Here is a 23,073-nt window from a genome sequence, read left to right on the forward strand (position 1 = left end):
TTTGCTGATGCTGCGTTGAAGAGCAAGCCAAACCTGCCTCGCCCACTGGGTACACTGCTCAAATATGCTGTGCCTGCTCTATCTTGTTCCCCGCTGTTGCAATGTCCTAGCCATGACTGTGAGCTTAGGGAAGAACTGTGCACCTTGATTTGCAGATATTTCTTCAGGCCACTTCTGAGCAACTATGCCTTCACTGTCACCAACAAGAACGATGTGTACAAAGCATTCTGCCAAAAGCCACTCTCTCGCAAAGTTGTAAAACTGTAGTTGATGTGAATAATAAACGTTATGTTTTCATTGTGTCTTGTATTCTGGCGTAGAAGGTGTGCTCATAATGCTGGATAGTCTTGGTCCCTTTGTTACACGGGCGTGCATCCTTTGTAACCGCACGTGAACATTCATTCCATACATGCTTGCACATTGGTACGTTCCTGTTATACTGTCGGTGATGTGAAGCTGAACACTCAATAGCTGACTGCAGAACATGCAGCATCAGTTCGTTCCAAAACAAGTGATCTTCACACGAAACCTAAGCTATTGCCGTTTACCCGTCATTAGCTCGCGTCCGCAACCTCGGCAGCCACCCTACTTCAACAGCGCCACCACTCACTTTTGCGGCGGAGCTGGGGAACTGGCAAGGCCAGCCTCTCCTATTGTTATCACTCCTTTCTGACAGGCATACAGTAATAAAGGAGGCGCTGACACGGCCGACAATATTCACGCCGGCGAAAATTTCACTTCAGACAACGTCATACTTCGCACGCAATTTGAACAAACGTGCAGCTAGAGCAGACGACGGTGAAACGGAAGTCCCTCACCCAAAAAACTGTCAAAACGTCACACAGAATCTCTGCAGAGGAACCAATCGCCGGACACGGAAGACGACCGCTTCCGCTTTGCATTGAGGTTCCCGCTGTGTCGATGTTTTGCCACGCAGAATTGTGGAATCTCTGCTGTATAAATTATTTTGGAAGATCAATGCATCATTTGCTGACGCTGGTATAATACTTCGTAACTGGAATCGCAGAGTTAAACGCGTACGCCGACATGAACACACACCGACCAGCGGCAAAACGCCAGTGCGCCACTTGGATAATCTTTTGTGGTTGTCTCTGTGTATTCATCTTAGCGCTTCCAGTGATAACTCGACACCAACAGGACTATCACACAGTTTTAACAATTTGTAAGCTAACCCTTTGTAAACTGGTCACTTCGCTCACGGAGTGTGCCCACATTTGACGGATGGTGACATCGTTCATTCATGCAAACAGGTATGTGTGCTTTCTTGTTCAGCAGTAGTCATATTTAACAGGACATTACACAATGTGCGTTACTGACTCCTGCCCCGCTGTAAATTGGCTTTGCAGTCACCTAGCTAAGTCTGCGAACGTGCCCCGATCGAAATGTACTTCGCACATTTCCCATGTTTTGAAGGGCATAGTTAGCAAATGCGCACGACGTAAATAATGGGAATTAGTCGAGGCAGGCCACAAACATAGACAACACAAACAAGTAAGAAATCAGGAGGAAAAGAAAAAATGAAATCCGGAGGAAGTTAGATATCGAATTTTAGCGTAAGCACCTTTTTCCGGAGTTATTGGTTGTTTGATATTTAGCTAAGTTGAACGTAACCTCTCGAATCTCTGTTGGCACTACATTTGAGCTGTTGGCAAATTTATGCATTCTGAAATCACAAAGCATCACCTAGGATGCAAGATATTTTTCTAGAGTTACGATATTGGGCTGGATCAAGTGTAATATCACTGATGCAACTACTTTCATTGCTGCCGTAAAAATGAAGCATGTATCAACGAGAAAGGGTGATACAGAGACATAAAACTAAACCAATGAACTGCACAGGTTTAGGCAGGTTCTTAACTTGCAGTGCCGTAATCATTTGCAGCACTTCCCCACAGAGTCTGATGTCGACGTGAATGGCAATGAACATGAGGCAGGAGTCCAGTCCCCTTAGAATTTCACAACCTCGATAGTTCCCGTGCTGACCGGCCTCGGTGGCTCAGTCAGTAGCGTGTTCGCCTTCTGATCCCGAGATCACGGGTTGGAACCCAGCCGAGGACCCCAGCAATTTGGTGGCAGGGTACAAGTTGCTTAGACACGCCGTCTTCCGCGAGGAACGTTAAATACGCGGTGCCCTGTGGTGAGCTTTCATCGCACGTTAAAGAACCCTCAGGTGGGCAATAGCAATCCACAGACCGACCGCTGTGGCGTCGTTCATGATCTCAGTTGTCTCGCGACGTAAACATCCAATTATAATAAAAAGTTCCCGTGCTGTGCTGCCACATGCAAGTTAATGAGATTCAAACTTGATAGTCGAGGTTGACAAGCTGCGTTCAGTTCCTGACAGGGAAAAGAGTCTGGTTCAAACCACAAATAGCTATTGTTGCATGGCAGACAATATAATATTTTGACAATCAAGATAATGAAGTTGGACAGAAAACAAATTTAAAGCTGTAGAGATCTGACACGTCTCGTTCAAATTTATTCCAAGTGGTACGTATTCCCTTGAATTAAGGGTAATCTACACGACAGTCCAAATTTTCTGCTAGTATTTCAACCATTATATAAAGTGTTATGTTATGTTATGTAAATACAGTAATCCCTCGTTACAACGAAGTCGTCGGGATGCTGCAGTGGTGCCCGAACTGCGCGCAAACAACGGTATCCCAAACCACACATACGTTGGGAAGTTATCAGCTTGGTAGCACTTTTATTTATACCATTACCATTTATTATTTATACCATTACAAAAAAGAGGTGAGCTGCGTCTGACGCGCGGCCTTGTTGGGCGCCAGGAGGGCCTGCTCCAGTCTGTGCACGCACTGCAGGAGGCCGTCGTCACCACCGCCGCACTCAATTTTATTGTGGATCAAACGGAGCATGTCCCATGTCTCAGCCGTCGTTGGAACTTCCCGGGGCTCATCATCCGAGCTATCGTCACTTTCGCATCGGCGTCCTATGACAGTGTCCACAATATCCTTGTCCGTGGTAGGACAGACGACGGGGACATCCGCATCTTCAAGTGCAAAAGAAGAGAAGTCGTCGTCCGCCTCCTGTCTGACGAGCTCATGCACTCGTCATGCACTCGCCTGTAGAGATCGTCGCAGTCCTCTGTCTGCGACGTGCTCTTGTTCGTCGTGCATACGACCCCTGGAAAATCCAGCGTGCGCAATGCAATTTGCGATCTTAGCTGCCCCTAGCTTCTACCACGAAAGGCATAGTAGCTTTTTCAACTTCTCTAATTAGCGCGACTTATTGCTTGAGCGTAATACACTTCCGTAGGATCTTCGGTGGAGTCATTGGAAAACGTGGGAACTGCGCGGAGAACAAGACGCCGATCGAGCGAAGTGGAACGTGCGTGCTACCCTTTCCGTGCAGAAAAGGAGAGAGGGTATGAAACTTTCGCCTCTTTTCTACGAGGGAAAGAACGCTTGCAGAGAACGCTGCCCAGCGTCTCCACCGCTCCGCGAGTCCGCGACTAAGTTCGTGCGGGAGCTGCGGGCATACGGGCCGGCTTGCGCTTCGTAAAATGCGGAGTCGGGCGACAGTATGCTTCGAATAATCCAGTTAAAACTGCATGCGTTTTATACGGGACACAGGGGAACTTCGAATAAAGCGATAATTCGAATAAAGCGACTTCGTTGTAACGAGGGATTACTGTATTGTACGCGCGCAGCATCTACACAATAAGGAGTTCTGAAAATCTTCAGCCTTGTGAAACTGTGCAGGAATGATTTTGTCGAAGCCATGGAGGACAAATTAAAACAGTGCAGCTGCAATGGTCGGTGTGTAAACAACAAAACAGAAATGCCAGCTTAATTTCACAGATATATATCTCCTAACAGATCCTACTCAAAACCGTCTTTGTGCAAACCTTGACAATCAGGAAAAATGAAATTTTGCACATTCATATTTCAGTTTCTCAGATGTGCTTTGCTGCCTGTTACTTCCCTTGATGCATACCTACCTTGGGTGTGCATACCTAATTGAGTAATATGTTGTCTGAGGATGTACCAATTACTGGGATAGAGACATATTAGGTCACCATAGATGCTGTTGGGAAATTTCTGCTTTCTGAGACCAATAGGGGAAATCGAAGCCAAGATAGATATTTCTACAACTGCAGCACTGAAGTGGGCTGTCACTAATGTAGCTTCTTTCATTGTTGTAGTGAAAATGCAGGTATCCAAGAAAGAACAGACGGGCACAAAGCTTAACTGAATGCACTTAGGTTCTTCTTGCAGTGCTATCTCCTTGTAGAAGTGTGGGGTTGCCTGAAAAGGGCCGTTTTGAATAGCTGTGGTGGTGGGTCTCAAAGTGGCACACACGGGTGGGTCAGCAGCATTAACTCTTCACTTATGGAACCCCTGCAAGGAGGGTAAATGCAATCGGTTGTAGATGCTTAGATAGTACATTTCCTCTTCTTTTTTTTGTCTCTAGTTTGATCCCACTTCACTCTGTTGCTCCACAGCTTCTGCAAAAATCAGTTTGCTACCACATGCACGAGCAGGGAGCACTTCAACATCCGGAGCTTCGTTGGTGATCTTGAATGTAGGACACCACCGTATGAGCCCCAGCACCTGTGTATAGCCTACACAAAAACAAAAACATTGTTTGTACATTGCATCATGTCATGTGCAAGGCAAATTATTCAAGTGAAGTCACGCATTGAAAAATGTGTACATACGGTGCTGCAATGTTGTTTGTGTACACGTTGCTCGAGTGTTACAAATGAATGTTGCAAATGAAGTTAGCGACGTTTGGGCAACGTCGCAGTATGACATTGATGAAACATTGCCATACCATTCGGTGCTACCTGGGGTGTGTTCAACAAATACAGATGTGATGCTTTACAATGTTGTAGGAATGTTACATAACTGTCGCCTAAATGCTGTGTTGTGGTAAAGTAATATGGCTGGAACACTGTCATAATGTAGCGAAAACATTACCCAAACATTGCTACAATATTGTGTGTTCATTGAAGAATATTGCTGTAACGGTGTCTCAATATTTTGAAAACATGACGGAAATGTCACCCCAATATTGCATTTGTGTTGGGGAAACATGGTTCTAGTGCTGTCACAATGTTGCTGCAACAGATTTTCAAGAGGACATTAGCCACATTTCCGTAACGTTTGAGTAAAAGATTACCACAACGTTCCGGCAACAAATTGTCCTAATGGCAGAGACCACAAGCTCGAGGTGATGCTTCCCACCTTAACGTTACATCAGCTCGCTTGTGTTCTTTCCCTTTTGGCAGACTAATTATTTGTGCCCTGGTCTTCCTTTAAATCCACATACGTAGTGGAGGAAGGCAAAGGGGAGCCAGTTCTTTATGTATTCGAGAAGGGCCCTTTGATACCTCGGTCTGCACCCGGTTGGGCTGTGTCTTTGAATGCACGACCTCTAAAACAGGCGTCGGGGCAGTATCCTTCGTGATGCTGTTCCCAGGAAGATTTTTTCTAAAATTATTTATTGACGTGGTGCAATATAATGTACAGTTTCTTTTTTGTTGTCAGTATTGAAATTATTGTTGAACTGATACCTGTGGTGTTATCTGCTAGATAGCTGTGCTCATTCTTATCTAGGTATGATTCGTAAACATCACGTGGTACTTCTGATGTTATCCTGATGATGTAAAAGCCAAGAGGGGATGAAAATAAAGGTCTTTCGTAGGGTGGAACCCGCCAGCTCGCGGGCACGCACATTATCGTCTGTGTCCCCTTCCCTGACAAGACATGGTGTCAGGAGTGGGGTTGGAAGTTCCACAACTTTAGTGCCTTGCTTGGACTACTCTATCTTCGCCAACCTACTAGCGTTAATGACCAAGCCAGAAGAAAAGGGCAGCACCCAAGAACGGGAAGAGTGCACTTCGCTTCAACCACGACCCACAATGACAGGCCTACAACAACCACCGCAATTCAACTTCAAAAACGTAAGCGAGTGGCCAGATTGGTGTGATGAATTTGAAGACTTGTTGCATGCCTCTGGAATTATCGAAAAGGGTGACAAAACGAAAGTGAGGACATTACTCTATTGCATGGGCAGAAAAGCCAGAGAAATTTTCCGTTCGTTCAACTTGACCGAGCAAGAGGCGAAAAATTATGGCACTGTGAAAGGAAAGTTCCAGTTGTACTTCGTGCATACAAAGAACGTCGTTTACGAAACAGCAAGATTTAATCTCTGCAAGCAGCTACCGAATGAAACGCTAGATCAGTTCATGACCAACTTGCATTCTCTTGCGGAACGTTGTGAGTTTGGTTCATCTAAGCAGCGTATGATACGCGACAGATTCGTCGTCGGCCTTCTGGACACAATTGTCTGAGGGTCTCCAAATGGATGCCGAGTTAACACTTGAAAAAGCATTTGCTAAGGCACATTTGTTGGAAGACGTAAAAAAGCAACAAAACGATCTTAAAAGTGGAGCGAATAAAGGAGCAACAAGTGAAATAAATGTAGACACTTTGCAGCTTGCTAGGAAGCAGACGCCTAGAAGAAAACCGCAGGAAAAATGTGGATTTTGCGGCCGTGACTTCCATGCAAGAAGCATGTCCTGCATTAAGGAAGTCATGTTTGAAGTGGCACAAGCAAGGACACTTCGTGAGTGTATGTAGATCCACATCGAAACAAAACGCAAAAAGGAACTCAAACAAAATTAAAGACGTCGACACCCTTGATTATGACGATGATAATTATAACTTTCTCGGAGCTATAGGATGTCGCCAGTCCAGAGCGCGGTTCATTGAAGTTATGGTGAACGGACTTTCCGTCAAAGCAAAGGTTGACTCCAGTGCAGATGTGACGGTGGTCAGTCATGAGTTTCCAGGCCTTCGAAGAAACTAAGTTGTGCAGAGGAGCTCATGGGTCCGAACAATGCGAAGTTGAACGTTATAGGAAAATTTGACGCCGTTGTCCAGTGGAAGGAAAAGTTTTTGGTACAGACTATATTTGTTGTTGAGAATCTCGAAGTACCATTGCTTGGAATGCCTGCTTTGGAAGCTTCAGAGTAGCAAAGTCACGTAGCAGAGTCGCATTTTGAGTCGCTCTCCGTCATACGCAAAGTAGAGAAGCTTACGCAGTGGTGTGCGCCCATTGTGCCAGTGCTTAAGCCTAACGACCAAGTCCGTATATGCGTCGACTTCGTGCAATTAAACAAAAGTGTGCAGAGGGAACGTCATGTTCTTCCTACAGTCGAAGAAGTGCTGGGAAATCTCGGTGAAGCAAAGTTCTTTTCAAAAATGGACGCAAACTCAGGGTTTCATCAAATACTGTTGTCACCGGAGAGCCAGGAACTGAATACTTTTATAACACCCTTTGGGCGTTATTGTTACCAGCGGCCTCCTTTTGGCATCACTTCAGCACCGGAGGTATTTGAAAGAAAGATGACCGACATTCTGAAAGGACTTGACGGCGTGGAAAGTTTGATGGACGACACCTTGGTCTACGGTATAGCGACAGAAGAGCATGATGAGCGTTTGCGAAAAACTCTAAATTGTCTTCGTCAAGTTGGAATGACGTTAAACCGGCAAAAGTGCATGTTTGGCGTGAGCAAGATTCCATTTTTGGGAGTTATTTTAACAGTAGGGCTGTGCGAGTACTCGGATTTTCGAATACGAATCGAACAGCTCGCGCTATTCGGTTGCTATTTGCATCCAAAATTTCCTAGTACTCGAAACTTTCGAACAATTTGCGAATAGTTTTGGAATAATTATAGAGTATTTCATGGCGTGGAGTACAGAGTGAACGCAGTGAAGGCTTACTTTTAGGGACGCTAATACCCTTCACTATCGGGGCGGGCACTACGCGCGTGCCATAGCCAGAAACAAAACACGACAGAGCACAGCACACGCGCAACACAGACGCATAAACACGCTGACCACTGACAAATGCACAACGATTTGAAAGACAGCCCACTTTGGCGCGGCACACTTGCGTTTGGCCTGGCTTTGCTTGTTTCGGGAGACACAAGCAAGGAACGCAACCCGCAACCACGTGCTCTATGTGCGCGCTCCCCTTTCCCTGCAACTTTCCTTCTCTCCAAGAGAAGTTGAAAGCACGTGACGCATGTGATGCGATGCGGTGACAAGATCGAAAGTGCGCTTGGCAATTCGATCGTAGCAAGACAATGGACGCAAGCATGCAGAACCCAAGTGAGGACGCAGATGGAGACGAAGGAGCTCGCAAGAGAGCAAACCGAAGCGCTGTGTGGGAACACTTTCAACGAAGTTCGGCCGTTTCCGCTACATGTAAAAAATGTTCTGCACCCATCCAAACACCCACGGGGACTACGAGCAGTCTTGTTAACCATCTCAAGTGGCATGTGTTGCTATACAAAGAGTTCCAGAAGCGGACTGAAGCCAAGAAAACTGAACAGCGAAGAGTTGACTTTTCTGAGAAAGGAACGAGTACCACGGTGTAGGAAAGACGCACTGGACGTGGAAATCGCACGCATGATCGCCTTGGACTTCCAGCCGTACAGCAACGTCCAAGATCGCGGGTTCCAAGAGTTGTTAGCTGAGGCAGTGCCTCATTATGAGCCTCCTTCGCGAACAACGCTTTCGCGGACACTGACTCCAAGGCTGTACCACGAGTCAAGGAGTAAGGTTCAAGCAGAACTGGATGCTGCTCTTGGAGATGGAGCTGAGTCAATGTCATTTACGTCCGACATGTGGACGTCGCTGACCAACGATAGTTATATAAGCCTCACATGTCATTTCACCGACGCAAACTTCACTGTCAAGAGGTACAGCCTTGACACATCGCTGTTCTCGGGACGCCATACCGCCGCGCAAATAGCAGAAGTCCTCGACAACTTGGTGCAGAGCTGGAATATACCAGTCGATGAATTCCCCGTGTACATCGTGACCGTGACCGTGACAGATAACGCTCGAAACTTCAGGGCAGCTGCACGGGAGCTACCGTGGATCGAGAGACCATGCTTCGCTCACTCGCTTCAACTGGCTATTCAGACAGCGAAAGAGCAAACTCCGGTGCTTGGAACCCTCCTCCGCAAAACGCGAGCCATCGTGGGCCATTATAAACATAGGCCGCAGGCTCAAGAGCGTCTGGATAACTACCAGAAGAAAACTGGGAATACGCCACTGCATCTAATCCAAGACGTTGAAACCAGATGGAACAGCGAATACAACATGCTGAGTAGGCTTTTGGAACTCAGGGAGCCTGTGACAGTGGATATGGCTAACAGTGAGTGCATAGTGGACTGCTTTACTGGAGCTGAGTGGCGACTAGCTGCGGACTACGTCCAGGTTCTAAAACCTCTTGCTCAGGCCACAACTGAGGCAGAAGGTGAAAAGTACCCAACACTGTCTTGTCAGGTCCCTACCCTATACTGCATCATACAATCTCTGAGAACAACCTGCAGAACTAAAAAGAAAGCCGACGGCTGCGCTTTTGCTGCCAATGTTGAGAAGAGCCTAAGAACTCGCTTTCCAGACTACGACATGGACAAGGATGCGTGTGTGGCCATGTTTTGCGACCCAAGATATAAATTGGTGGTGTTCCATGAGGACTCTGCTCGAGAGGAGTGGCTCAAGTCAGTTGTCTTGGAGGAAATGGGCCAACATGTTGCCACAAATATGGAACATGAGGTCGAGCGCACGGACACTGCAACAGCATGCTCTTTGTGGTCAGCCTTCGACAGGGTGGTTGAAACACGACACAACAAGTTTGATCCATCCAGCGAATTTCATTTATACAGTACTGAAGGTGCGGTAACTAGAGGCAGCGACCCGTGCAAGTGGTGGAATGAGGTAGGCCAACACAAATTTCCCATTCTAGGGAAACTAGCATGCAAATATCTTGGTATACCTGCCACCTCGGCCTCAAGTGAGAGAGCATTCTCTGTGGCAGGAAATGTTGCAACGCCACGAAGAGCATCTTTGCTCCCTAGTCACGTTCAACGTCGAAACGTCGACCATTCTTTTTTTAATCTCTGTGTTAAGTTGCCCATTAAACAAATTAGTTTTTTTAACGTTCCTGTAATCTGTAGTCCACGTCTTATTATTTCACTTTTATTCAACTTCGTAGCCGTCTGATATATTAACCTATTTGTCCTATATATATATATATATTTTTTTTTAATCTTTCCTCTCCCTCAAGACAAGACTCAACACAATACAATGGTTTTGCGTCTTCCTCTGTCTCTGGGTTTTCTTCCATCATATATAATCGGCTAGCCTGAATGTTATGTCTTCTACATTACTTTAGTATTAGATGAACACAATGACTCGTGGTCAAATATTGTTAGCCATTGCTTCATGTGTGGAGATCATAGTATGAATTTTAATGCCAATATGTCTATTCATGCAGAAATGGTATAGTTTCAGTGTAGAATGAGCCTGTTATGCTGCTCTTTTTGTAAATGTCGGTGTTTCCCACACTAGTGTTCCTCAAGTTTACTAGTGAGATCATTTTGTTACATCTTACAATAACACAGCTTCTGTGAAATAATGTGCACTAATTTCTTTTCAAAATCTGCCCCTTTCTCTATTCTTGTTTAGTTGCAGGGCTACGTATGTGACCTATAGAGTATCATGGGTGTTATTACAAGCTTATGCTGCCAAGAGTACTCACGAGGGTCAATGTGTCTGGCAGGCAGCCAAGGTAGCCATGCGGGGTAGTTGGTACATAGCCATTCTTGGTAACTTCAGCAGGACGAGGACACAGGAGAGAGGCTTGAATTTGTGCCTTTCTAGTCTCTCCTGTATCCTCGTCTAACTGCTGAAGGTTTTCCATGAACGGCAGGCAGCCCCCATCACAGAGACAATGGCCCATTATGTTTTTACTGGACTGACAGAAAAAAAATGTCACCAGTTAAGATAACAGGCCCTTTCACAAGTTTTGAACTACGGGATAGTTTTTGGAGAACCTGGTCTGGTACAGGTGTCCTGTGTGGCTACAGGTGTAGAGAGTACAGGTGTCCTTTGTTCCATAAATTACCAGGGCACTGAGCTGATCCGATATTATAGGAGGGATTGAGACTCATGCCAGTCTGTATTGAGGCGTCGAATGAAGCTAGTCTGAGCCGCTGTGAAAGAAAGCACTGGCATAATGAAATTGATATTACATAAATCACAAGCAAATTGCAGGTCAGGAACTGCTGTTTGTGTTGTCCTGTGCACTTGCTTTGCGTTTTTCATGTCGCTACTGATGTGACACAATTGTGCTGAGGAATCCACACTGGCTTACAGTTTGGTCCAGTGCTACTAAATCTACACTAGAAAACGAAAATAAGAGGCGTAAAATAATGATTTCATGCGCCGTGAAACGAAAACAGCAAGTGCGAGTGACCGCGTCAAAGTGCTCCTGTCAGTATCATAACTACCGGTAGTTTCAATTCAATTGGTGTCCACGAAACCTCGAACTCATGTATTGCAGAAAGTCTAATGCTTATACCTGTCATTGTGTCCCAAGTGCGAATGTCCATCGATGTGCTTGGAATATGCATGGGTTTCATTCTGAAAGCAAAAGAAAGCAATAACACAAGTTTACAGCACTACTATTACTTCAACGCTACGTCATCTTTATCTCGTGAATGTAAGCGGCCACAAACGTACGGTAATCTTACCTTCATATATCTTCTCCACAGGAGTCATAAAAAGACGGTCGGCACGACATCAACTTTTAGCGACTTTTTTTTCTTTTCTTCTTTGTCGGTGGCATGCTCAGTCTTGCTTTGAAGATATCACTACGTCGTACTGCACACGAGTCTGAGAAGTGCATCGAACACACACGAGACGCTGTTTTCAGTTTTATCCCACGCTTGATAGCACACAACAAAGTGCAAAGTTGGGGCTATCAGTAATGATAGCATGCAATCGTAGGTTACCACTTTCGCTCCGTACATCGAAAAATCCGTACATCATGGTCATTCCTCATTGAGGTATTCTTGCAGTAAGGCACACTGCAGACATTATCATCCAGCATCCTTGACAACAAATGCCGCGTACAGCAATTAGGAACACTTTGAAGCTTCGGAATCAGGACAGAAGCAGACGCGGGAACACTAGCCGTACGTCGTCTGCTCAGGCACCATCCGGGGCCTCTCGAACAACCAATCAGCTGAGATTCTGTAGAACGTAACTGGTAGCTGTTGTTGCCAGCTCACTTTTGTGTTGAGAATGCGGATATGATTATCTGAAAATTAATTTTCTTGATAACAATGCAGATTTTTTGCGGCATAATTTGTAGGCTTACATTTCAAGCTACGGGTAACCGAACGGTGATATCTCCCAAAGCGAGTTGCTGCATGCTACTATCCCTTTAAGCAAAGTACAGATTTCATGAAATGCAACTTTATTTCAAGATAATCAATTTCCACTACTGTGGGTAGCAAGAAAAAAAAAAGAGTTAATGGCTGTTCTCTTCGCATTTTACGATTTTTAAAGTTTCTTACAAAATATGCATGCATGCCTGAGGCTTGGAAAAAATTTAATGTTTTCAAACACCTCAATTGTCTACTATGAGGTTTATCTTTCTGTTCTGCCGGGTAAACTGCGCATCCACTTCCTGCGTCCAAGTTTCCGATATTACCTGCCAGTACCATGTGGCATCGTCCACATCCTCATTCAATGCGTGGCCTGCTATGACGACAGCATTGACTCTGGCATATCAAATTTCATGGTTTCTATTTTTGATTTGCTCTCGCGATCATGTCCCTGGATTATCCGCAACAATGACTCCAGCGAAACAGCTTTATGTGGCTGTTTCTTGACAGACTTCATAAAGACACATGTGGATGCGAGCTAAGCCTAACATTGTATGAGTGACTAATGGATCGAATTGCACTGGCTATGACTTCCACCCGGATTGTGAGACGTGAATGGTAGTCTTCCAGGTTCACCGGCATCTCGATACCTTCATTTTGTTCCGTTTACCCGAAGTACATAAAACGGGTTGTTTCAATTATCCGAAGATTTTTATCATTGCATATACATAAACAAAATACAGCAGCCGACACTGAAGATCTTATAACGCCTTTATAACGAAAAGACCGTTATAAGGAACGTTTTTTGCAGTCTGGTCAGGCGCTCAGAGGATTCAATCAGGGTGTCTACCAAATTGCAGTCTTCAAATTCCCTGACTTTTCCAGGTTTTCACTGCCAATTTCAAGCAAATTCCCTGACAAAAACAAAAGGGAACTTGGTGCCTGCTCCTACACTTTGATACATAAAACAGACCATTTATTAAGTATATTAGTGAGGCTACTCTACTTTTCTACCTCGGAGCTTATCGTATTGGCGAACTGCTATTCACCGCAACGTCCACAGGTCGGCACTCGCGATTCGCCGCGCATAGTCACAGCACTTGTCTGCGATTTTCCCTGACTTCAGCTGCTTTTTGGCCAAATTCCCTGACAATCCCCTGACTTTTCCAGTCACATCAAAATTCCCTGACAGTTCAAGTGCCCTGTTTTCCAGGTTGGCAGACACCCTGTCAATGTATACTTCGGACATTTATAACGAAGTCATTTTCGGTAGGGCGAAATTCGCGACCTTTACAACGAAGTTTTGCAAGCGAATGTCGAATTGCGAACTTTTTGAGAGCGTTTCCCATTCCGACGCGGCGCGCTCGGCACCACAGATGATGGTTCCGCGGGGGTCATAAAAGGTGGGGAGAGAGAACAGGTGTTCATCCTCCTGGCGTTTGTCTAACCAGATGACTTGTTCACGTGGGTGGGGCACAGTCGGGATTCGTGGACCTCGACTGTGCGACCTGCTTCTTGTGGGCAGGCTGTACGGAGCGTATGAGGTCCGACATGCGAAACAACGGTGACGCTGCATCATCTCTTAGGCGAGAGCAGAGTCTTGGGAAGTGCCTGCCCTCCGCATCCTCATACTGACTGGCATCCAGGAGGCGGAGCCTCCCTCGCTCTTGGTCAGCAAACGTAAGGATAGTCGCGGAAAAAATTTGTATAATCCGAAATTCGTATCAAAAGAATTAAACCAAAATAAAAATTGAGGCAAGAAAACAGACAGTGACTGTTCATTTTCCAATACTGTCAGTGAAAGGCCGGTCATAACGCTTTTGTGTCTTCATTTTTGGCCTATGCTGCCGAAATTCGCGAGATGATTCAAAAGGCCCAGCACGTGCTTTCGAGGTGCGAGGCGCTCGCTCGTAAAGCGAGCTTCTCCTAAAGCACACAGGCGTTAGGTGAAGCCGACTTGCAGAATGGTGACTTGTAATGTTGCCAGAAGCTGTCCTGATATGTTCCCTCCACATGTTCTGGTCGCTGCTTTCGCCACACAGCTTCGCGGTTTATTGTTGCGAGGGGGGGTAAAAAGGTCAAAACAGACATAAGGTTCCATGTCTATTGTAGGCTGAATGTCTGAGGTGCGTTTTGATCAGAGCAACGAAATTCTACCAATAAACAAGATTGCTAGCATTTTAAGGCATTTTTCCTTTGAAAAATCGGTTTTAACGAAGTTACCTTTACAACGATGATTTTCCGTGGTTTCCTGAAGTTCATTATAAAGGAGTTTGACTGTATAGGAAACTATTGTTGGACCCTATTGTTCCATTTATCCGTAATTTCCGTTTAACCGAGTTTCGTTTAGTGGGAGTCTACTGTAAATGGTGGGTGCACTTCCCTGCATCAACGATTAGCAGTTCTTTGGCCCAAGTGTGCAGGTTCGAAATGCTTTGTGATGAAAAGCTGGCGCCTGCACATTGACTTCTTGTGCCCAGTAAATATGAACTGGGGCTCTTCTGCTGCTCGGAAACCATCAACACCCCCGTCTGTGCAGTTGGTGTCGATTGAGAACAGGGCAAATAGGAGTAACGAAGCAACCGGAAGGCTTCCACGAGAGGTGACATTACTCCGGGACAATGCATGTGTCACCAAATGCAATAGGGCATGGTGCCTGGCACATTTCCAGATAAGGGGACATGACTGCATATAAATGGAACATAAACACTCCAAACTCTTTCTGCTTGCAGGGTCCTCAAACTTCTATCTGTTCTTACTCGATGCTTGGCCTGCAGCTGGAGCGTAGCTAGGGGATGGTTTAGGGGGTTCAAACCCCCTCCCCCAAATCGTCCCTTTTTGTAGTGCATTTGGAAGAAGGAAACAAGGAGGAAATCCTCCTCCCCCATGTAAAGTCCCCATAGAACCCCCCCTGAAATATTCTTCTGGCTACCATCCTGACCTGCAGCACACATTTGCCGTCTTAGGAAACTGAATTACCAGAGGATAGTTTCAATCCATGAATCACTGGGTGCCACTCTGCTCATTGACGATGTCCCGGGAAGCTCATTTAACGTTTACAACCTCAGGAACACACTCATGGCCAACAAAACAGATTACACATTTTGAAGCTGCCAAATGAGACAAAAAAAGTTGGCCCCTATAAGGCAGGATTTGCCCAGGACTTGTTCTTGTGTAGCTCTTTTTTGTTTTGTGTTTTTGCACTGTACGACATTTCAAGGCTCTGATTTTTCCGCGATTCCGCAAAAATGCGCAGAATTTAGGATGTATCGTGGAATCTGTAGTTTTATGTGCAATTTTCTGGAACTACGAATCTTGACTGAGGAACACAGCTTTGGTGACTGAGATGGATGTACCCACGGCTCATAATGCCCTTTCCCACACCATCTAACTCAGAGGAAAACAAACATGTACCACACATCTCACGGTGCCAGCACTGGTTGAGCTCACGTCCATCCCATCTTTACTACTTCTGTGCTGATCCCATCAGTGATATCCTGTCAAGCGTGTTTGTCACAGCCATTCGTGAAATGACTAAGTGTTCCCACTTAGGAAACAAGAGTGCAAACGTTAGTATGGTACTGAAGAATTTTACAAAAATGCCAGATTGTTTTTCTGCCATTACTGTATTAACTGTGTTACGCTACTCTTAAAATAGCACAACGTACCATGCGATGCTTAGCTAGAACTCTATTTTGCATTTGTAGCCACTTTACTTGTATGTCATGCAAGTTAATAAAGATTTTGTCATTGTATATACCCTGTCAGCCTAGACGCGCAAGCAATTTTTTATTCCTTGTAGCAGAATTCGAGACTTGCCGCAGCAGAAAAAGCAGACCCTTAATTATGATATAGGTACCTTCAAGATGGCAGATGCATCAAAGGATTGTCTGGGGTTACGAGGAGCAGTGCGGGAAACATTTTCTGTGGCAAAGCGCTGCTCTCGGAACTTGGTGTTCATAAGTGTTATGTGCAGCTTGACTTGTTTGCTCTGTGGTTGCAGCATCAGCCCAGCATCCAGGAAACGCTGTGCAACCTCATCCGCAAACTGTTGCAGCCTGCACAAGTAGACAACATACAAACTTCACTTCCTAGGTAAACTATACAATCTACTACTCAATAAATCCAAATAGAAAGCATGCCCACTAATGAAATGGTTTTTGTCAATGTTAGCCAAACACTGATGCTTCTGTGCATGCTGGGGTCTACTTGAAGTTGAGTGCACTCAGTGGCCCCATATAGAGCAAACTTATTTAGTCTCTGCTGCATTGTCAACGAGTCAGATTTTGTTTCCATAACACTCACACAGGCTCTGCTGTATCAGACTTCTAGGAACCATAGAATCTGTCCGACTTCTCGGGCAGTCTGAATTTTTACTCAATGGCAAATATCCCAGGGTCATGATTCCAAAGTGATATAAAAATGATTTGTGTGTGTCTGGTTTGCAGCACAAGCATGAGACAACGCACTGTGGCAGATTTCTGCCGGTGTGGCATATTAATTTGCAAGCGCACTGGCGAATGCAAGGATTGCTGAGTTGTGTCACAATATCCTCGGTGCAGTCCCCACAGTCATCGAAGCAATCCACTGGTAGACAAAGAACGTGACAAACGACCTCGTTACTTGTTAGTTCAGTGCAAGATACAATGCAGATGTCAACACAATCTGCTATAGTGCCCCTAGTAGCATTCCACGAATCTGCAATAATACCAACTGTGGCGAGCGGTCAAGTTGTAGTTAGATTCATTTACAGGCAACAAGACAAAGGTGTGATACAAGGAAAGATCTATGCACAACTTTCACATTTATTATAATCCTCTGACTCAACAGACATTTTGTTGGTGGTCTTTCCAACACTGAAGATGACACTGGTGCTATCTTTGACGCTGCTGAGGCGGCTGCTGGGGCATTTCAGTCATCGCCGCACCCAGCACATTTGCCGCAATAATATTCTCTCCACTTGACATGGAGGACAACATTTAACCACTTCGAATGTTCGTATTTAAAATATTAAACGACTGGAGCATGTGTGCAGTAGTCGAGCACACATATATAAGCTCAGCCTTAGCGCATGCTTGAGCAGCGCTTCCGTGCATGCATTCCATTGCTGCTAGTATCAACAAAACTATTCAGAGTCAAGTTCAGTTCTACAGTGCCTCCAGTTTTTGGGAGATACTTCAAAACGCCAAGCAAGCTCGAGCCAAAATGCATTCGAAAAGTCGAGCTATTCTTTTAAGAAAAAGTCTAAAGTATTGGAAGTTGAACTACATTGGCTATTTATGGAGCGTTCAATGGTGCCTATAGTTTTGTTCAAAATATAAAACGCTACACATTTTTGGAATCGAAAAATTGGTCAGCGACTGTTTGTAGCCCACTCAATGAGAAGAATGAGGCAGAAAAGAGAAATAGCAGAAATCAGCCGCATTGCACACAGTCGCAATCAGAAGGGTAGGAATCTCAAACATAAATTTTCTCTATGTGTGTGTTCATTTTTACCTGTTGTTTGGATGCCCATCCTTGGTGCTGTAGCTGACTGCCTTAGCATACAACACGTCCACTTGACTAGGATCATCGTTCATGTATTCCAGTCCCTGCACACGTACTCGCAAGGGTTCATCCTCCAGGACTTTGCTGCATGATTACAACAATTGTATCAGTATACTACAGAGTATGATATACAGGGTAGCATTTCACTTCTGCTTTTCGTGAGTTAGACACTTTCACACTCCACGTTAGCTTGAGGTGTCCCTTATAAGACCTTTCTTCAAGCTCAAGCATAATACCAAAACCTTGGCATTAAGCTTGGCTTGCTCGCAAGCCAGGGGTTAGCAGTATTTACAATACTGTCTTGTATATAAATACAATCTACGAAACTGTACATTGTAGAGAAATGCGCATGTACTTTCAAATTTCATAGCTGGAGTTACCGTCATGACTGAAACCTTGCTTAGAAGCCACAGGTTATTCACCTGGTTTGAAGGATTAGTACTATTTTTACAAGGTTCTTGCACATAAAAGGGAGATAAAAGACACCTTTTCTCAGTCACAGACAATCAGTTTCACGATCAACAGCTAACTACAATCAATGCAATGTAGTGCACAAACTTGGATGAAGATTTCATTGCTGCCATTGTGCAAAAAAGAAAATATGTACAAGCAAGATAAGAGACGTACAAAAGCATCATCAAAGGGCTGTACTGGCCAACTTCAAACTCCCAACTGCATCAGAAGGTAGGGATGTTTTGATGGTGTCGACGATGACAACACCATCAACTGAGAAGGCGTGTTAGCTTAGCTCAATTGGTAGAGCCCTGGACCGGCAATCCAGAAGATGTGGGTTCACGTCCTACAGCTAGCTAACCTTTTCAGTGACTTTCATTTTTCATCGTTAATTTCTTAGGCAAATTGAGGCTTTGTATGTATTTGTCCCTTCTATGTTGTTCCAGCCTCAGAACATCAGTTCTTTCATGTTCAACAGTTGCCGCCTGCGTCGATCCCGTCGTATAAATGTGTGTATGAGTGAACAAAAAAGTAAGAGTGAAAGGAGGATGAGTGAGAGAGAGTGGCTGGTTTGTCCCTTCAGATGACGCACCCTGGAAGTCGCTGGGAAGGCGTGTTAGCTTAGCTCAATTGGTAGAGCCCTGGACTGGCAATCCAGAAGATGTGGGTTTGAGTCCTACAGCTAGCTAACCTTTACAGTGACTTTCATCTTTCATCGTTAATTTCTTAGGCAAATTGAGGCTTTGTATGTATTTGTCCCTTCTATGTTGTTCCAGTCTCAGAACATCAGTTCCTTCATGTTCAACAGTTGCTGCCTGCGTTGATCCCGTCGTATAAATGTGTGTATGAGTGAGAAAAAATGTAAGAGTGAAAGGAGGATGAGTGAGAGAGAGTGGCTGGTTTGTCCCTTCAGATGACGCACCCTGGAAGTCACTGGGAAGGCGTGTTAGCTTAGCTCAATTGGTAGAGCCCTGGACTGGCAATCCAGAAGATGTGGGTTCGAGTCCTACAGCTAGCCAACCTTTTCAGTGACTTTCATCTTTCATTGTTAATTTCTTAGGCAAATTGAAGCTTTGTATGTATTTGTCCCTTCTATGTTGTTCCAGCCTCAGAACATCAGTTCTTTCATGACCGTCAACACGTTTGAGAAGATTAAGTGTGAGTTAGCAATTGCAACACTCCTGATACACCCTGTGCACAATGTACCCGTATGCATCATGGTAAACACATCCCCGACAACACAAAACCTTGTGGGGACGTCCCAAACTAATCCCAACGTCCCTGGTCGAGCTGTGGACGTTTCAGTGACATTCGCGGGATCTGTGTTAGAAACACGAAAATGTAAAATCCGACCAACTGCCGCGTGGGTGCTGCAGCAGGAGCTCGTTGTAGCCCAGACAACACAAAATTTGTGGGGATGTCCCAAACAGGTCCCAACGTCCCTGGTCCCACAAGGGAGGTTCCTATGACATTGTAAGGATCTCTGTTTGAAACGTGATGCTGTGAAGTCCTACAAACTTCCATGCGTGTGGAAGAGCGAGAGCTCCGCCTCCTCAGTGGAAGGACAAGTGTCCAGAAATGAAAGGAAAGAAGCACAGAGGTTAGGAGATAGAAGCGACAGGCATTGCCATTTGTTGAGAATGTGCACGGTTAAGAATTCAAAACACGGGAAATTAAGAGACATGTCTCTTGGCCTCAGTGGTTCAAAATTGACAAAACTTTCAAATCCAGCGTTTGGTGTACTGAAGTGCAGACGTGCGGCTGGGGAGAAGCTGATGTCAAAGATTAGCCATGTTCATTTCCGGTGCAGCTTTGCTGTTTGACAGTTTGGCAGTTGGGTTGCTCGATTTGCGGTGGTTCGTGGAGTCTGTCGAGGAACTGCTGTGAGCTGTGGCTAGCAAATGTAAGTATATCTGAATTGCCTTCAAATTTAGGCTGTACTGTCATTCGCAATTGTGTGTGAAGGCTTTTGGTGACCTACGTCGATAAGACCGCCAACCCAGTTAGAACACTATCCTGTAGACGTCCAAAATTTACCAATAACTTTATTGTTAGACAAAGACCCCAAACGCGGAATAGTTCCTGTATTAAAAAAATGGATGTCCATCGGACATTCCTGATTGTATTTCGACAGGATGTCCCATGTCAGCTGTTTCAAGGATTGTTCAAATCACCTCCCTCACAGGATGTTACACCGAATACTTGTTGCGGGCGTGACAGAAACTGGAGATTTTGCAGCAGTGTGGAAGTTTAACTTTCGATCGACCAACTGAATATCCCAAACAAAACCAGTAAGAAACATAGACATTTTGTTGATGATGAATTAATACTCCAATCAATTTCTTCCTTCAATGATGTTTGTGCGTGTAATCGAATTAAACTTAGACACCTCACCCTTCTCTTTGTATCACAAGCGAGCAGGACTCTCGAATTCGTGGAAGCTATTAAAACTAGTTGTGTATAGTATCTGTTTTCTCTACGAAAACGAGTGAAGGATGTTCAGGTCTCCCTTCAAATCTGCATACTTACGTTAGGAGGGGGGCAGAAGTCCACCTGCTCTCCTGTTAACACAGTCAGCCTTGGTGTACCGTGTCTTGGTTGCGAACGGTTGTGGGGCCCACAACAACACATACTGATCCCAGGAACATAACTGGGATGTAACATTGGGGATGTCCTCAACCCTGCCCTAGAATATTCCTACAATGAAAAAAATTAGACACCCAAATATGCTTCATGGAGGTTCCAGGGATGTCTTTTGCGATATCTGTTGGATGCAGGACAGTAATGAATGGGATGTGCCAGTCGTCCCATTCATTACTGTCCCGCATCCAACAGATATCGCAAAAGTCATCCTTGGAACCTCCATGAAGCATATTTGGGGATTCATTGTAGGGACATTCTAGGATGGGGTTGAGGACGGTTCGGGTTCAGTTCGGCAAAAAACAGAGTTTTTTTGCGGTTTTTGGTTACGGTTGAGTTCCGGTTTCGACCCCTGGTTCGATTGAGAAAATTCAATTTTTCACAAATTAAATTTGATAAAAGGGCTCGGAAGTCATGGAATCTTACCCGAGATAAATAGTGTTGACCCCATAATGTTCGGAAAAGTAGATTTTTTAATACTATTTTTATCGTGTTAGGTGAAATACCCTGTAGAGAAAATTTCATGTATGTACACATACAGTATGATGACAGCAACTCTCAATACAAGCGCAAGTATCCTGTCCACATGAATGAGGCCAGAAAAGAGGGTGCTGAGGGCTGGAGGGGCCATACAAATACAACGTTCCTATTACATATCATACCATACCTGCTTACAACGTAATAATTAATACTAGTTCTACATTTAAACCTGCAGGAGTTGCATGCATTGATGCACAGAGCATGGCATTTCTGGACACCCTAATATAATCTCCTAACTGATTTTCATTAGTGGTTGAAGTACTTCAAATATGTGCTGACCCTGAATATCACAATCTAACAATGAAATCAGAAATATTGTTAGAAGGAAACCTCATGGTAATTTTTTTCCACATCTATTGTCAGTATGAAAATTACTAAGTATGACAAGATATGTTCCCTACATGGCACACAAACCAAACTCCATCACTGACATTCACCTTAATTTGGGCCTGGCTCTTTGGCTAACTTGGTACATTATGTTAAAGAAAAGACAAACAAGGAGGCAGCACTAACGTGACAAGGTCACTGCAGCTGTGCAGTATGTTCTCTGCTTGCTTGACCTCTTTCTTGCCCAGAAGCACTAACATTCCAATTGTCATATGCAACTTCCCCGGAGTTTGAAATAAGGATCTGTCAATGTCACGCATCTGCAAAACACAACAAATTATGCCAGTGACCTAAGGCTACAAAAATATTATTCAGTGATTATTTTTGGACTACTAAGGCAGAGAAAGAGACAATGTATCAACATACTGAGCAGGTCTTGAGAACAATCTCTTCAAACTCTCTTAATGCATAGTCGAGGACAGGCAAGTTCAAGGGCAGTGCCACAAAGTGGGTGAACTCTTCCTTTTGTCGCAGTTGAGACACAATGGTACGTAACCGTAGACATGCAGAGTCCACACCGTTCTTGTCAGGTCCAGATACAACTGAAGCACATGCACAAAAGTTACAGCATACATAAAACATACATACAAAAGGCTAAACAGCTAGGCAGCATTATAAACCACATAGGAATCAAATGATATCCTTTGATTCAAGTTGCGATGTAATGAATAATTATAATTACAGAAGAACCTCGCTAATTCGAAACTCCTGTTAATTGGAAGGATTGCTGCGGTCCTGTCTTCATGTGTTGCAATCTGACCGCATAATTTGAGGAAATCTGGCCGTATCCCGCTTAATTCGTAAGTTTCCCACCGAATTTCATCATCTACCATCGGGTTCGACCCCACACAACGACGAGCTGCCATAAAAACCTGCAAAAAGAAAAGAAAAGGAGAAGACGCTCGCCTCAGTATTGGCACGGTACATGATGTTGCAGACTGCCAGCCAAGGAGAGCAGGTTTTCTGACCCGCGAGACTGAAGGTTCTCTTGCGCTCCAGGATTACGTGCTACACTCGCAGTTTTTGTGCAAATGTGTGTCCCAGGCAGGGATGGGCATAAATACACTTTTCGGGTATTTAAATACTATAAATACAAAGTACTACATGTTTTCATGTATTTAAATACTGCCTATAAATACTTTATAATGAAAGCAATTAAATACAAAATATAAATACATTAGGGCAGTATTTAAACACTGTAACTACTTCTGTAAATACTTTGAGCCGTCCAGGCACATTCTTTCAAATTATATAATAAATGG

The 23,073-nt window shown here is 44.6% G+C and overlaps 1 protein-coding gene, 1 long non-coding RNA gene and 2 other non-coding genes across 5 annotated transcripts in view; 2 read left to right on the forward strand and 2 right to left on the reverse strand.

Moving 5' to 3' along the window:
* The window catches only part of LOC135396552 (activating signal cointegrator 1 complex subunit 1-like), a 56,888-nt gene that overhangs the window by 7,899 nt on the left and 25,916 nt on the right, over positions 1–23,073 (reverse strand). For both annotated transcript variants that reach the window (XM_064627594.1, XM_064627593.1), the window contains exons 4-7: positions 22,178–22,353; positions 21,938–22,071; positions 17,741–17,875; positions 16,104–16,302 (exon numbers count right to left, since the gene is read on the reverse strand). In XM_064627594.1, the coding sequence (XP_064483664.1) occupies positions 16,104–16,302; positions 17,741–17,875; positions 21,938–22,071; positions 22,178–22,353 (644 nt within the window). The remainder of the gene's footprint in view (positions 1–16,103; positions 16,303–17,740; positions 17,876–21,937; positions 22,072–22,177; positions 22,354–23,073) is intronic.
* LOC135396553 (uncharacterized) lies at positions 2,481–12,260 on the reverse strand. Its single transcript, XR_010423430.1, has 3 exons — positions 11,606–12,260; positions 11,434–11,495; positions 2,481–4,609 (listed from the first exon to the last, which is right to left on the reverse strand). It is a non-coding gene; the product is annotated as an uncharacterized LOC135396553 (long non-coding RNA).
* Positions 18,860–18,932, forward strand: Trnaa-ggc (transfer RNA alanine (anticodon GGC)). Its single transcript has one exon. It is a non-coding gene; the product is annotated as a tRNA-Ala (tRNA).
* On the forward strand, positions 19,190–19,262 carry Trnaa-ggc (transfer RNA alanine (anticodon GGC)). The gene has a single exon. It is a non-coding gene; the product is annotated as a tRNA-Ala (tRNA).

Source organism: Ornithodoros turicata, chromosome 6 (genome assembly GCF_037126465.1).
Source record: "Ornithodoros turicata isolate Travis chromosome 6, ASM3712646v1, whole genome shotgun sequence".
NCBI lineage: Eukaryota > Metazoa > Arthropoda > Arachnida > Ixodida > Argasidae > Ornithodoros > Ornithodoros turicata.